The sequence below is a fragment of the Schistocerca serialis genome, chromosome 10, assembly GCF_023864345.2.
Source record: "Schistocerca serialis cubense isolate TAMUIC-IGC-003099 chromosome 10, iqSchSeri2.2, whole genome shotgun sequence".
Classification (NCBI taxonomy): domain Eukaryota; kingdom Metazoa; phylum Arthropoda; class Insecta; order Orthoptera; family Acrididae; genus Schistocerca; species Schistocerca serialis.
This window is the reverse complement of record NC_064647.1, coordinates 93,845,240-93,859,949: the sequence shown is the minus strand read 5'-3', so window position 1 is coordinate 93,859,949 and position 14,710 is coordinate 93,845,240. Positions and strand designations below refer to the sequence as shown.

The window sequence follows — 14,710 nt, the reverse complement described above, 5'->3', positions numbered from 1 at the left end:
TTTTATGTTTCTTTCTGTATATCTGAGAATGGTTGCTGGTCAATTGAAGCTCGTTATCACCTAGTTGACACTGCACGATACTGTGATCGAGACCACTAAAATCGATAATAAATAACACAGATCACCACGTCTCTCGACTGATTACGTTGTCTACTCTTACATCCGCTGTAAGAATCCACATTTCTGTACCAGTCTCACAATAAGGAGAAATTACTAGTAAGCCTAGCAGATCAACCGAGCTACAAAGGGAAATAAGAGAGCTCGTCCCAAACGTCATGCAAAACAAAAGAGAATACGGCAGGCAGTCACAGCGGCAGCCACGTGACGAAAGAGACGAGCGTCAGCCTTACATGACGGGGATCTTGACAGTGGCCTGCTGCATCTTAGTGGGGGCGAGCACGGCCGGGTCCTCCTTGTTGCTGCAGTACGGCAGGGGGAAGCGCCAGCTGTAAAGGCTTCACACAAACCCCACACTCCACTTACTCTCTCGTTTGCACTCACAGGGGAGGCACAGACGTGTCACAGGTGGTACGGACCGGTCTCGAATACTCACAGCTCTGACTCTGTGCACTCTGCAATTTTTCTGCCACCTGTAACGGTGCTGTGACTCCCCTGGTGGAGAAAGTTTTTTTGCAGTGAATGCACAAGACAAATGACCAATGGGATAAATGAGAAATAATTGCAGTTCCTCACAGATGAGACTGGAAGACAGTCAGTGGACAATAAAACTAAAGTTACTCTTCACGGCATACAGTGTGAGCTTTCGTGACCGGTACTTGCATCGTTGTAGATTTTTGTTTTACTGTCACTAGGCTGTAGCCTGAGGGATGTTTCTGCACCCAAAAGTTTGTCTCCTAATGCTCGAGATGTCATTTGAGGCTATAAAGACTACGGCAGAAATTTTCAACTTGAACGATCTGAACGAACAAAACTGTTTATAATTACTGACACAACAGTTGAGTCATGATGTAACTGGACTACTGCTTAATATCACAGAGCCATGTCAGCACATGCTACGGGGATTACAGCGTAGAAAATTTAGTACCATTTGTTATATTAAGCAATAAGACCTACAAATTGTCGAATCCTAGTTCCAATTTCGATCATCTTTCTTTTCTATTAAAGTTGTTTTCGTGCTTTTGACATCTCTGTACATACTGGCAAGGTAATGACTGGACCTTGATAAAGCTAAGTATTAGAGAAATGAAATTAATGATTCTGTGATCCCAGTGCATTCCCTGCACAAATCCATTCCATATGAGGCCAAGTGTACGTACAAACTGCTACAAGAAGCATTAACATTAGGCTGAAAGAACACGTGCAATTTTGTCTGGGTGTCCCACACAAAATGGATATAACAGATTGCGCAGTGGGACAACGGAACCACAGAATTCATTTCACCAATCCTACAGTTTTATGAAGGTCCAACCATTACTAAAATAAGATCTCCAGAGAGGCCACAGAAATTCAAAAGCACGAAAACAACTTTAAATGAAAAAAAAAAGGATCAAAACTAGACAACTTGTGGATCTTTTTCCAAAATAAAGCACAGTGGGTCAATTTTTTTGCACTACAAGCTCCATAATGGATGACGGTATGACTCCAATCTTAGGAAATGATCACACGAATTTATTGTGAATACTCACAAGCACAGATATGTATAAACAGTTCCAGCTTGCTGAGCTTGTTTTGAGTTTGAAACTGCTATCTACTAATGATGTTTCCCACATTAGCACATAAAATGTTAGGCACAGAAACATGCCTTAGGCAGTGACCTAATGCCCACGTAACAAAAATCAACAAGGATGACTCTTCAAGCTTTCCTGGCAGATCTGTTCAATATATGGCTCTCTCTATCCATCTTGCTGTACACTGGCAGTATTTCCTGAAATATTGGAAGAGACCTCAAGGGACACAACATTAGATGTACCCTTAATCATCTAAAAAATTGACAAATTTGTCGGATACTGTCAAAGACAATCTCGGACTATGAAAGCGAGATGTATACAAGATTCTTTGTGGGTGGAATGGTGTGTACTAGCCAAGCATGTCATATCGTGCAAGACTGATGTGATGAACACCCCTGTGATGATACATGTCTGAGCCAACTGGAAAAATGTGCAATGACAGACTATTGTCTCAGTACACAATAGACAAGAAGACAAAGATCGTATTCAGTTTTGCCTTCAAGGTAAAAAAGACAGTACATCTGCACAGCTGACAGCCTAATAGATAGGGTCTAAGCAGTGCCTGGAAATCAATTTCCAATAAATAAATAAAATGCCTCTCTGAGGATAGTACTTCAGGATATTGTGAAGTACATAACAACAGCAGTTGTCTGTTAACAAATTGGTCAGTAGCACAGCAAATAGCATAATCTGATTGTTAACCATAAATTCATTTGATGATACCGTACTCGCATACTTACTTTTTTTTAAATTTCATAATTATTACCAAATGCAGATGTTAATTAATAAATATGAACTCATCTTTTTAAATAAAATAACATATTTTACTTTTAATTACTCATTGTATGAAAGTAAATTACAATTTGGTACAGGTGTGCAAAATACCTTTTTTTTAAATGAAAGAAAATTATATACACCAATAATATTGTTGATTTTCTGCAAAATTAAAAAGTATTTGATTTGTTATCTGATGTGTGACATTTTTGTACCAAATTTTAATTTATTGTGAATATTCGCATTTTCACATGAATAGTAATTAATAATAAAAGGATGCTATTTTTATTAAAAATATGATTCCATATTTGTTAAGAAGAATTTACATTTGGTAAAAATGACTGAAATCAGAAACAGGAAAAGAGGTATGCTACTAGCAAGATTCAAACCAGTGACTCTCCAATTACAATTTGATTATGGAACATGCTGAACTTCTGACAAATTCATCACTATACCACAATTGCACTGTACTAAACGGCACTCGGAAATCTAATTTTCAAAGGGGACGTTTTTGAGAATTTTGTGGTACTGCCTTAGAAGGTCCCCTCGTAAGTACAGCCCGAGACCCCATGCTTGCTGCCATTGGATGTTAGAAGGCAATTCCACCGCAGCTTAGTGGACGATCCACCTGAACAACACTTCTGGTTTGGATCCCAGCAACAGTGACACCTGGCCCCTGGTAGGGGGCTCTGGACCACACGCTGTCATCTGTCTGAAAGCAACTCAGTCTTGTGTATGCAGTTTTCAGATGAGACCTCCACAAGTCCGTTGCAGCGTGGACACCAGCGGATGAAACTTGACAGTGTCGAGCAGTTGGCTCGAGGAAATATTGTAGGGCACACAAAACGTGTTCTGGCAGCCGACTCGAGAGCCATATACTGAACGTAACTAAATGTTGGCTGCAATAGAAGGGCTAAAACTTTTCTTATTTTTTGAGAACGCAATAATAAAAACTAAATACATTAATGCATTCCAGTCATTTTTTTTTTTATTTAGGCTAAAATACTACCCACACAAGAATGATGTTCCACAATTTGGCTTTAAGTGGAAATAACAAAATTATGAAGCTATTTTATTAAGTGCTTAAACTTAACTACTTCAACAAGTTATTTAGGAGTCATAAAGCAGGATATTTTAAGTGGTAAGGAAATTACTACGTAAGGAAAGACTGTGTTAGTACTGACAAAACTGGCAGTAACACAGTGGCGCAAAGTACCAGCTAATGCCACACAGGATAGTTAGAGATGGCACACTGCACTTGACACATAAGAAATTAGACATCACTAAGAAAGTATCTGTCATGCCATGTGTTTTTTGACCTTCTACTGTGTCCTTCCACTGTGACAGGTTTCATCAAAATTGCATCAGCTCTGAGGCAGTGAACAAGAACTTCACTAAAGGTGTGTTCAGAAACCGTGAGACAAAACCAGTCGAGCTTCTGCGTCACTTCACAGGAAATGACACACAGATACATTTCTAGCTGAGGGAGGAAAGAATGCAGAGATGTGAAAACTCAAATGTGTCCTACTTCTGCAGTAATCTCTAACTGAACACATTCGGTAAATATAAAACTTTTCTCCAGTCTCATTTCTTCTGCACAAAACCTCATATCTGGTAGTTTCCTGCAAGCTAAGAGAACACGCCTTTCATAAATTGCTTGTCCTCTCCACAGAACTGATAAGATTTTGATGAAACTTGTCACAGCAAAAAGACACAGCTCAACACAGACAATGATCACACACCAGGGCAGCACAATAAATAGTTCATTAGTAATTCAAACAGTTTCACTTTGGCTGTGTCAAAGTAGGATGAGTCTACTCATCACACGTATATTGTTTTGCACATTTATACTGATTAAATGCACATTTAAAATTTTTCTGGGTTCTAAATTCTGTAATCAATAAATGACATTTTGTTGTACACCAGCACCTCAAAAGTGTTGCCAGTCCAATATAAACAACAAACATATGCATACCTATGTCAATAACACAAGAACACTTTGTATACAACAAGTTGAAAAGCACTTACGTGCTGTGGATGCCCACAGCAAAAGGTGTGATAGCTGTGTTTAAAATCTTTATGATGATAATGAAAGTGTTGATCTAGAAACGTTGAAAGCCTGCAAATATTTAGCGATATAATTATTACCCTGTACATAACCACGGATGTATGACCGCAGTATGGTCTATTATCTCACAGTAAACAGAAACTGCCTTACCTCTGTCATGCACAGTTCATCTTGTGTACATGTTATAAAACTGTACATCACTGAATGGAATGAGAATCACAGCGTTTTTAAAACACATGTAAACATGACCACCACATAATTATTCTATAAGTTGTGTGTAAAGTACAATACAATGTCACACCTGCCAGTCACACTTCTGATCATATCAGACACTGCCATTGCTGTGAGAAAATGTGGAGTGCCTGTCAGGGTTACTTCTGAGACCACACCTAGATATCTGTGCATGCACTCACCATGTTTTCCACAGTGACAGCAATGTCTGAAATGAACTGGATATGTGCCTGAAGGCATCTAACATTGCACTTAACACACACCTGGTAGAACAAGCATCTCGTGGCCTCGTTTACGAGTGCTTTGCAAACACCGTCATTCCCATTGTGTTTAGCATTTTACAGTTTTATAACATGTACACTTGATAATCTGTGCACAACAGAGAAAGACACTTGGTGTTTACCGTGAGATTATGGATTATGGACCTTACTGTGGTCCTGTATCCATGATTTAGCCCACTCAATGACGACCAAAACAGGTCAAATACAGAAAAAATTAGTGCAGTCACTAAGAAAGAGCTTATTTTCAGTTGTTAAGTGAGCTTTTATGTAAAATATGTTCCTGTGAACAATGGCTGAGAAGTGCTCAATTTGTAAGTGTGATGTCGTCAGTGACCTACGAGGTGTTGGTGGGAAAGGGACTGGATTAGTAATTGTGGCATCTTGCTGCTTTCTGTAATTCACAGGATATTGTAAAGCCTCATAATCACTTGGTGGTCAGTTAATGAACGACCAGAAAGTTACTGCACTTCTTTCACCATTAATTATGTTAATGGTAGGCTCTTTCACTCGGGAATATCTGGCACTCGTAGAGTGCACTGCGCTTACTGAAGCCACTTAGCCACGCATCCACTGTATATCTTGCAAGGTGGGAGTCAATACGTTTGGCGGAAAAGGGCTGAACGAGTTCAAATCTAGAACGGTAACCTACATAATACACTGCAAGTTGTATGTTGAAATTACAGAGAGAGCACATTTAAGCCTTTGAGCCTCTTCAGGTGTTGCAACAGCTGAGTCTGGCATGATGCATTTGATACACCTCATGCTAAGAAAAGTATTCCAGCAATCCTTATTGTCATACTTGGTACAGGCTCTTCAGTTTAGTAGACAGTTGAGAGCTTCAATTGTGGAGCTTTCTTGTTACACAATAGCTCACTTAACAGCTGCAAATAGGTATTCACTTAATAAACTGAAAATGATGCTACTAAAAAACACGAGTTCAGAGAAGTTTTTGTCTACTCACGTGGAGAACTGGAAAGGAAATGTTAGTCAGGTATGGTCTGTTTGTATGCTTAAAAGCGAGCACCACTCGTGGTGGAGGAAGTTGCCTTCCCTGGAAGAATGCTACAGCTGGTACACAGGCTGACAAAGGATCAGACCAGGCTGACAAAGGATCAGTTTCCCTCTAGCAGTGTAGAACAGTGTGTAGAGATTTATGTAGATTCTGCACACATGCATTTCAGGCATTATATTATTAGTAATTTGTATCTGTATTCCATGTATTGTTAACACATTGTGTGAAAAATAACCACTCCCCGGCACGTCTACATCCTGCGTACCAACGATGCATAAGGTGAGCTGCGGAACGGTCAGTATAACTTTGTGAAATACCCTTAGTTGCTTCTTGTGACAGTGGGGTAGAGAAAGTTTCCTCAGTTTCCAGACCAATGAAGGAGGAAACTGCATGACCACAATCCGGCAACCTACCTTCCCTCACCTTGTACACTCCATCACTGCCCCCACCTTTTCCACCTTGTAACACCCACAGAATACAATTTACTCCTTAATACTGTTTTACTTGCACTTAGATATGGTACACACAGTTAATATTTCTTCTTAATGGACTTCACTTAACAGCAAACATTAATTTTGTACCATTAAAACAGTATCTAAATAATCTGGGAATTTTCCACCCCCTGCAATGTGGAAACTATTAGTCCAACAGAAAAAATCAGTAGGACCTTTCTTGTAGCAAATTTTATGCCATTTAATTTTGAACAGGGAAACACACTAGATGCCAAGTTTTTTTCAATTATTCAGTAAAAAATTTTAAAAGTGACCTTCAAATAACCCCCATCCCCAAGCTCACACCCCACCAGACAGAACTTTTAGTATGTCGTTCATGACACTTCTTCCAGTCACTGTACAAGAATTTATAACTACACAAAATTTTTCCCCTAATTTTCTTTTGTTGACTGTACTAGTTAAATGCGAGGCTAAAACTATATATTTTTCTATGTTGCTAGACTGACGCTGTTTATATTCATCATAAATGTTTTACATCTATCACGTCGTTTGATGTGGATGTGCACAGTATGCAGCTATTCTTATTTTTCAACTTAAGTGTATACAAAGTATTGTCGTGTTATTGACATATGCACACACATGTTTGTTTGTTTTATCATCTGTATCAGATATCACCGACAATGGGCTGTACGCCTGAAGATTGGCGAATAAATATTTTTGAAGTGCAGTTCATCACACCAGATTTTCACAAATGTGTTATGTCATCAGTTTAATAGTGCTTCTAGTCTCTACTGTGCAGATCTTTTTTTAAGCAGAAACTGAAGAAATAATCTCAAAAGATCCTCATAACATACTGTAGCCTGAATGATTTTTTACTGTCCAGTGCAGTGTGTGTTGATACGAAACTTCCCGGCAGATTAAAACTGTGAGCCAGACTGCCCCTCAAACTCGGGAACTTTGCATTTTGTGAACAAGTGCTCTACTTACTCAGCTACCCGAGAATGACTCACAACTGGTCCTCCCAGCTCTACTTCAGCCAGTACCTAGGAATGTAGGAGACGAGGTACTGGCGGAAGTAAAGCTGTGATTACAGGTCGTGAGTCACACTCGAACAGCTCAGTCGGCAGAGAACTTGCTCACAAAAGGCAAAGGTCCCAAGTTCGAGTCGCAGTCCAGCACACAGATTTAATCTACCAGGAAGATGCATATTGTATATCGTCTACATCATCCTCAGTGCTTCCCACCGTCAGTATTACTACTATCTGCTCCACCTACTACAAGTATCATTGCTACATCACATTAATTTATCACTGGTGGTTATCATCACAATTATAATGACCGTTACTCTCATACTGACGCAAAGGTACAGGTACCTTAGCAGTACGAGGGGAGGTTTCCGACCGCATGCCATCACGTTACGTACTCTTAAAGTACTAGGAGAGGAGGACAGTACCTGGCAATCTTGGCATCCGAGTCGTCCGTCTTGGCGGCAGAGCAGCAGCGGTGGCAGAGCGCGGCGATCAGGCCGGCACGCCACACGAGGCAGCACACCAGGTCGACAACGAGCAGTGCGAGCAGCAGTGCCGCCACCACCAACACCACGATGGCCGCAGAGCTCATCTGACCCTCACTGCCATCCTCCACATTTGCGACGCCTGTGCCGAGGAATCGTCACGACAGTTTAGGCAACAATACAGTACTGGCAGCAGCATCCTCAAAATGGCATCTGGACATCCCTCGTTCCAGAATAGAATGTATCCCGAAGGGCACTTTCCCCGCCTGATTAAAACTCAACTGTTAAAGTATAATGAATTACATAAATTTATGTCAGGCTCTGGTCCTAATTTACACTTACTGCTTTTCACGAGCGTACGTATCCAAGAGGGGCATGCGGGGGGTGGGGGAAGGATGTGGCAGGGGGCAAATAGGCACACTTACTGCCCCCCCCCCCCAAACCCCATTGAATCTTGAGTAGGAGTGTTTATTCACTACAGAATTCTCATATATGATGGTTAACCATCAATTCTGTGGCATACGATAAGTTTTTTGTATCACTTATAAATTGCAGATCTTGTAGCGTGATCATCATTACTGTTCTGCCAAAAGGCAAGTTTTCACATCCACATCTCAAATGCTTCTAACATTTTTTCAGCCTCTCCTCTCAGTGTCCATGTTTCTGCCCCATATAGTGCCACACTCCAGACAAAACACAGTGTGGCACATCTTGAAATTGACCAATCCATTTACACCAAACCTGGTAATTTTAGAATCCTTCCCCAAGGATAAATTTCTGTGGACACCCTTATATTTGCGTGTGCCCTCAGGTGTGACTGAAACTTTCACACACACTGATGCGTACACCTGTGATTTCCAAAAACCCACAGCCAGGAGTTCTTTCGTGGAGCATGAGCAAATAACACCACTTTGGCAACAGAGTTGGAGGATTATGGTTGCTTACCCTGCCAAAAGTTCCAAGATAAACATCAACAAAAGTAAAACATATGTAACAGACTGCAGCTGAATTAAATCAGGTGATGCTGAAAGAGTAAGATTAGGAAATAACACACTAAAAGTAATAGATGACATCTGATATTTTTAGCAGCAAAATAACTGATGATGGGAGATGCAGAAAGGATATAACTGGCAAAAGTAAGAAAAACCTTCAAAAACGCTCTTAAGTGTTAGGACGTCTTTTAAGAAGATATTTGTCTAAAGCATGAAATGCAGACAGTCAACATTTCAGACAAGAAGAGATTAGAAGCTTTTGAAACATTGTGCTACAGAAGAATGCTAAATATTAGATGGGTAAACCAAATAACTAATGAGTAGTAACTCAAATTGTTGAGAAAATAAATTTAGGGCAAAACTTGACTAAAACACATCCTGACGCATCAAGGAAACATCAGTTTGATAATGCAGGGAAGTATGTGGGTGAAAAACTGTAGAGGATGATCAAGGCTGAACTACAGTAAGCAGGTTCAAATGGATGTATGCTGCATCCAAATCTGAGGTGAAGAGGATTGCACAGGACATAATAAAGTGGCAAGCTGCATCAAACAACTCTTCAGGTTAAAGCCACAACATACTCTCTCTGACCACCATCTGCTCAAAAAATATACTTTTAACATACTGTGGAAATAATACTACTCAAATTTCAGGGTCCTTTACCACAATGACAAAGAACCTGCCGATCAAATGTACTTCCATAACAACTGTAAGTTGTTGAATTGTAAATTAAGACAGTGGCAATTATAGATCAAATGACAAGTAAAACATACTGCATATGGACGCCAAAATTATTTATTAGTTCCACAACATGTTTTGCGGCTTTAACTGTCTCATCTTCAGGTCTAACATATGGACAATGTTTATTTTAAACATGTTTGGCTAAGTGTTGCATGTTTGTTGCCGAGTGTCAGTTTCAACATTCACTGATTTGTGTAGCATTATTATATGTGTTGAAATGCATCTTACGGAACTGGGTGCCACACAAAAAAAGAATCCCTATATGTAAACACCGTATGGAAGCTGTAGGGCTAGTGGCAAACACTGTGTTAGCACTGAGCTTTATCAGAATTACCAGTGCTCTCATGGAACGAGCATACACTGCAGGTATAAGAGGTCGCTTCTGGTACCTCCCTTCCCGTCCACTCACTCCATCATAGCTGTGTCCACAGGAATAAGATGGAACATATTTCTACACTTATCATCAAATCACAATGACAATGCACACATGAAGTGTTTACACACAGCTCACATCTGTAAGTATGAACTATAGCCAAAGGTTATAAGAGAAAGCAGAAGTACTGTCAGCCGATCTACGACTTACAGCATTCGGTGTATTTCCCGTGTTTATACTGAGGAGCCAAAACACTATGACCAGCTGCTTAATAGCATGCTGGTCCACCTTTGGAATGCAATACTTCATTGATTCTCTGTGGCACGGTTTCAACAAGTCTTTTATAGGTTTCTGCAGGTATGTGGCACCAGATTCTACACACAGATTATGCAATTCCTGTAAATTACAGGACGGTGGTTTGTAGGCACGGGACTGGCATCTGATAGTTTCCCAGATGTGATCCACTGATTTCAAATTAAGTGAATTAGGTGGCTAAGACATCAACACGAGTTAACTATTGTGCTCCATTGTAGCACGGTTCTGGCCTCATGACACGGAACAGTTATCCTCCTGGAAGATGCCATCTAGACAAGGAAGACATCGAGCATGAAAGGATGCAGGTTGTCCGCAATAATTTTCAAACAGTCCACAGCTGTCATACATGGCGCCTTCCATTATAACGTGTACCGTGAAAGACTGAGTGAATGCCCTCTGTAACATAGTCCTAACCCCGACACCACATATCTGTGGCGCAGTATCCTTTTCCGCAGTGTAGGCGAGCCTCTGACCTCTGTGTTCTGTGATAAGGCGTGGATGTCCAGCACCTAGTTGCAAACTTGAAGTTTCCCAGTCTTTCAGCCACTTTACACAGATGACCACAGCTATAGTCATGAATAGCCAGATATCAGTGGACAGACAGAACCCACCAGAGAAACAGGTGAAGCCACATATCAGAAAGGGCAGCTGCAGAAGAGAACACAAACTGTGACCAGAGAGAAAGACCAAGTGCCAAATGAGGTTGTTATCAAATAGTCCACAGTACAGCAAGGATAATAACTGGCAACCAATGCTCAGTTGCAGGTGGAAAGTTATCTTATTTCCAGCCAGACGATTTCCTCACCAGACTTGCTGAATGGAATACTACTCCGAGACTGACTTCATTAACCTTAGATGACGAATCACAGAACACTCATTGTTATTAATAAACCTTTTGGATTGTGTAAGTATAAGTGGGTCTCATTTGGCACCGTCTCCGCCCCCACAATTTCCCAAAGGTTTCTGTGACAGCTGACGCAATATGTTCTGGCTAACGTGAATTAGTTGTGACGATCTAACTGTCGTAGGAACCTCTTGCCATTTGCACGATCTCCACACTCCTTTTACTCCTGTGGTACGCTGGCCTTCATCGTTTAGTAAGACAAGTGCAGGTTTTTTCAGACAAAAGTGGAGTATTTGGGGCTCTGGAACACCAAAGAGGGAATCGAGATCACTGATCAGAATGTCGCAACAAGAGTGTCCTTACCCTGTCTGACGAACTTACCTAAACTGCAGGTGTTTTAGGGCAAAGTCAACTATTACTCTGACTTCTTACCCCAAGCAGCCTATACTTCGCAACCCTTCCAATGAGTTGTGTAAAAAGGATGTGTCCCACAACTGGACACCTGCTCGAGACTTGGCTTTTACACATCTGAAAGCTGTACTGAAATCTGCCCCTTGAAACACCATTCTCTCCTGGTTCTCCATTCCTTGTGGTGGTTGACGCAGCTGTCTATGGCACCGGGGTGTTCTTGGTGCATGTCTGTGGCATCGGGGCACAGGAATGGGGATGGCTCCAAACAGCCTGTAGCATATACATAAAAGACATTGACCCCTACACAGTGAAATTATTATGAGGTCGAAAAGGTGGCATTGGCAACAGCGTTCGCTGTTAAAAAGTTTCACATTTATCTTCTCTGGGACACAGTTCTCTGTAATTACAGACTACAAGCTATTGGTGGCATTATTTGGGCTGTGCTTCAGCCTCCTGAAGTGGACAGCCCACCACCTCCAGATCCGCTGCTCTGTGACGCATGGTTGGCCAATTTACCTCATTTCGTGGAAGAGTTCGACTCCTTGAAACATATTTCTCACACGCTCTCAGTTGACGATGATGTCATTTTTTTGGACAATGAGATGGGCATGCATCAGGTGGTCATCCTGGCATAACTGGGCTAACAGGTCTCGAGCTTGCTGCATTGGGGATTTTGGGAGATGTGCCGCATTAAGACGTTAGACGGCAGACTTGTGTAAGAGCTGGTGATCAATGGCAACATCGAAAGAATGGTCTGCGACTGCAAGTTGTGCGTGCAGCACCAGGCAGCAACCTCACAATCTTTCGCCCTTGGCATATGTGCCCCCTCCTTTGGAATTGCAACCATCTTGATTTTGTGGGCCCTTTTTTGGGACTGATGATCTTGCAGGTTTTGGCCAATGAAGTGTTGTCTCACACAATGGTCTCCAAAAATGGGCCACAATTCCCTCCGATCCATCCTTCGTCAAGCTGTGAAGTCGAACTTCACATCTGGACTTTTAAGTAGCAAATGAAATATGCTGTAGAATGCTCTGCCACTACACTTTGGATCTCAAACCGTTTTTGAGCACTTATCGGATCATTCCAATTAACAATTGTAACTCCAACAAGCTACACCATGGGCAGCAACTGCAGACCCTGCTTCATCTTCTGATACTATCCCCTTCAGAGCCCCACTCCCATCCCTCCCAGCATAACATGCCAAGTGCAGCTGGAGGGCTCGTAGCAAGGCTCGGATGTTGGTGACGGTAGTGGAAACCCACACGCCTGTCTAAACACAGATGGAGCTCAAGTGCCACCGCCACAACCATCTCCGTCCTCGATCTCGGGCGTTGCATCAACAGCCTTCTGGTGACAATATGGCACCACACTCAGTGCCTCTGGTGACTGCTTGCAACTCCCCACTGTTGCACCAGCGATCCCTTCCACATCCACACAAATTGGTGGAACACCCTGACAAACCTATCGCCACTACCTCCAGCGATGTCCCAGTGGATGCTGCCAAACATGTTTCCTTCCCATAGGCAGTGCTCAAAGGGACCGGGTCTTTGCCTTTGTCATCATTTCAATCCCCACTGCACTTTCTGGGGCATTTCTGTCTGTACGTAACATTGCACGCAAGACACACATATGTATGTTTATGTCCGTATATATGCGGATGGATATGTGTTTGTGTGCGAGTGTATATCTTTCCTTTTTTCCCCATAAGGTAAGTCTTTCCGCTCCTGGGATTGGGATGACTCCTTACCTTCTCCCTTAAAACCCATATCCTTTCGTCTTTCCCTCTCCTTCCTTCTTTCCTGATGAAGTAACCGTGGGTTGCAAAAGCTTGAATTTTGTGTGTGTGTTTGTGTTTGTTAGTGTCTCTATCAACATACCAACGCTTTCGATTAGTAAGTTACATCATCTTTGTTTTTTTTTTTTATATATCAGACCACGTGTCTCGTCACATGAATACACCAGCCAATATTGTTCCTCATGGTCACTATAAACACGGCCACTCAGGGAATGATAAGTCAGTTCTATACGCGTGTCTGATACTGCCAGTTACTACTATCACTGTACCATGGATTATTCGATAACATTCTCATTTGGCACTTGGTCATGATTTGGACTTTGTCTCTCTTTGCTCTTGGCCTGTTGACATCTCCAGACAATTAGAGAGAACCACTGGGCTTTCTCATGATGACTAATGGAGTAATCCTTGTGGAGTGGCCCATGAGCTAGAGTTCACCAGCTCAATAACCCTAGGAACCTGAAGATGATCTAGCTCCTGCTTCACAGCAGCGCGTAATATAATCAGAATTGGTCTGGCATGGTAAAACAAAGCACAGGGTCCAACCAAAGGGTGACTGCATCTCAAGGACTGAGACTCACTCCAAATCCTGCTGAAACAAAGATGAAAACGCAGCGCAGAGATCATCCAGTTTCTGGTAAGGAAATGTAGTTGATACAACCTTCACGTCATCAGGATCAGAAAACCCAAAAATGTCAAGGTCAAAAATGTTGGTAGCAAGTGGGTGGTCAACTGCAAATAACTTGATGAGCCACATAACGCTTCTGTAGGCCGCAGTGATCAAGAACTGCCCATGAAGAGGAGTAGAACTGCCCCTGCAGGACATCAAATGCCACAAGGATTGCGACAAGATGGGTGAGCCCAGTTGTGCATACACATCTGCTTAATAAAAGAAATGGTGGTCCCTGTGTCAACCCAGAAACAGACGTCGTGGTGACAAATGTGCAGTGTGAGAAACAATTTCAGTGTGAGGGGTCACTTGGAGTGACTATCGACACTGTCCTGGTACACGCATGGGGCAGCATGGGAGTGGGTTGCATGGCTTCAACACATTAATCAGAGAATCCCCTCTTTGGCGCAGCACGTGGAGAACTAGCTGTGGTAAAGGGTACATTCCGTCACGTACTGTACTGTAGCTTGCCAAGTATGTATGTAGATGTGGATGTAGACTCCCAGCAATACAGACAGTCTGTACAGGAATGACTGGAAAAAAACTGTGG

At 41.9% G+C, this 14,710-nt stretch overlaps 1 protein-coding gene across 2 annotated transcripts in view; it reads right to left on the bottom strand.

Moving 5' to 3' along the window:
* Positions 1-14,710, bottom strand: part of LOC126425011 (fasciclin-2) — a 927,523-nt gene that overhangs the window by 19,452 nt on the left and 893,361 nt on the right. For both annotated transcript variants that reach the window (XM_050087916.1, XM_050087917.1), the window contains exon 15: positions 7,960-8,161. In XM_050087916.1, coding sequence (XP_049943873.1) covers positions 7,960-8,161 — 202 coding nt within the window. The remainder of the gene's footprint in view (positions 1-7,959; positions 8,162-14,710) is intronic.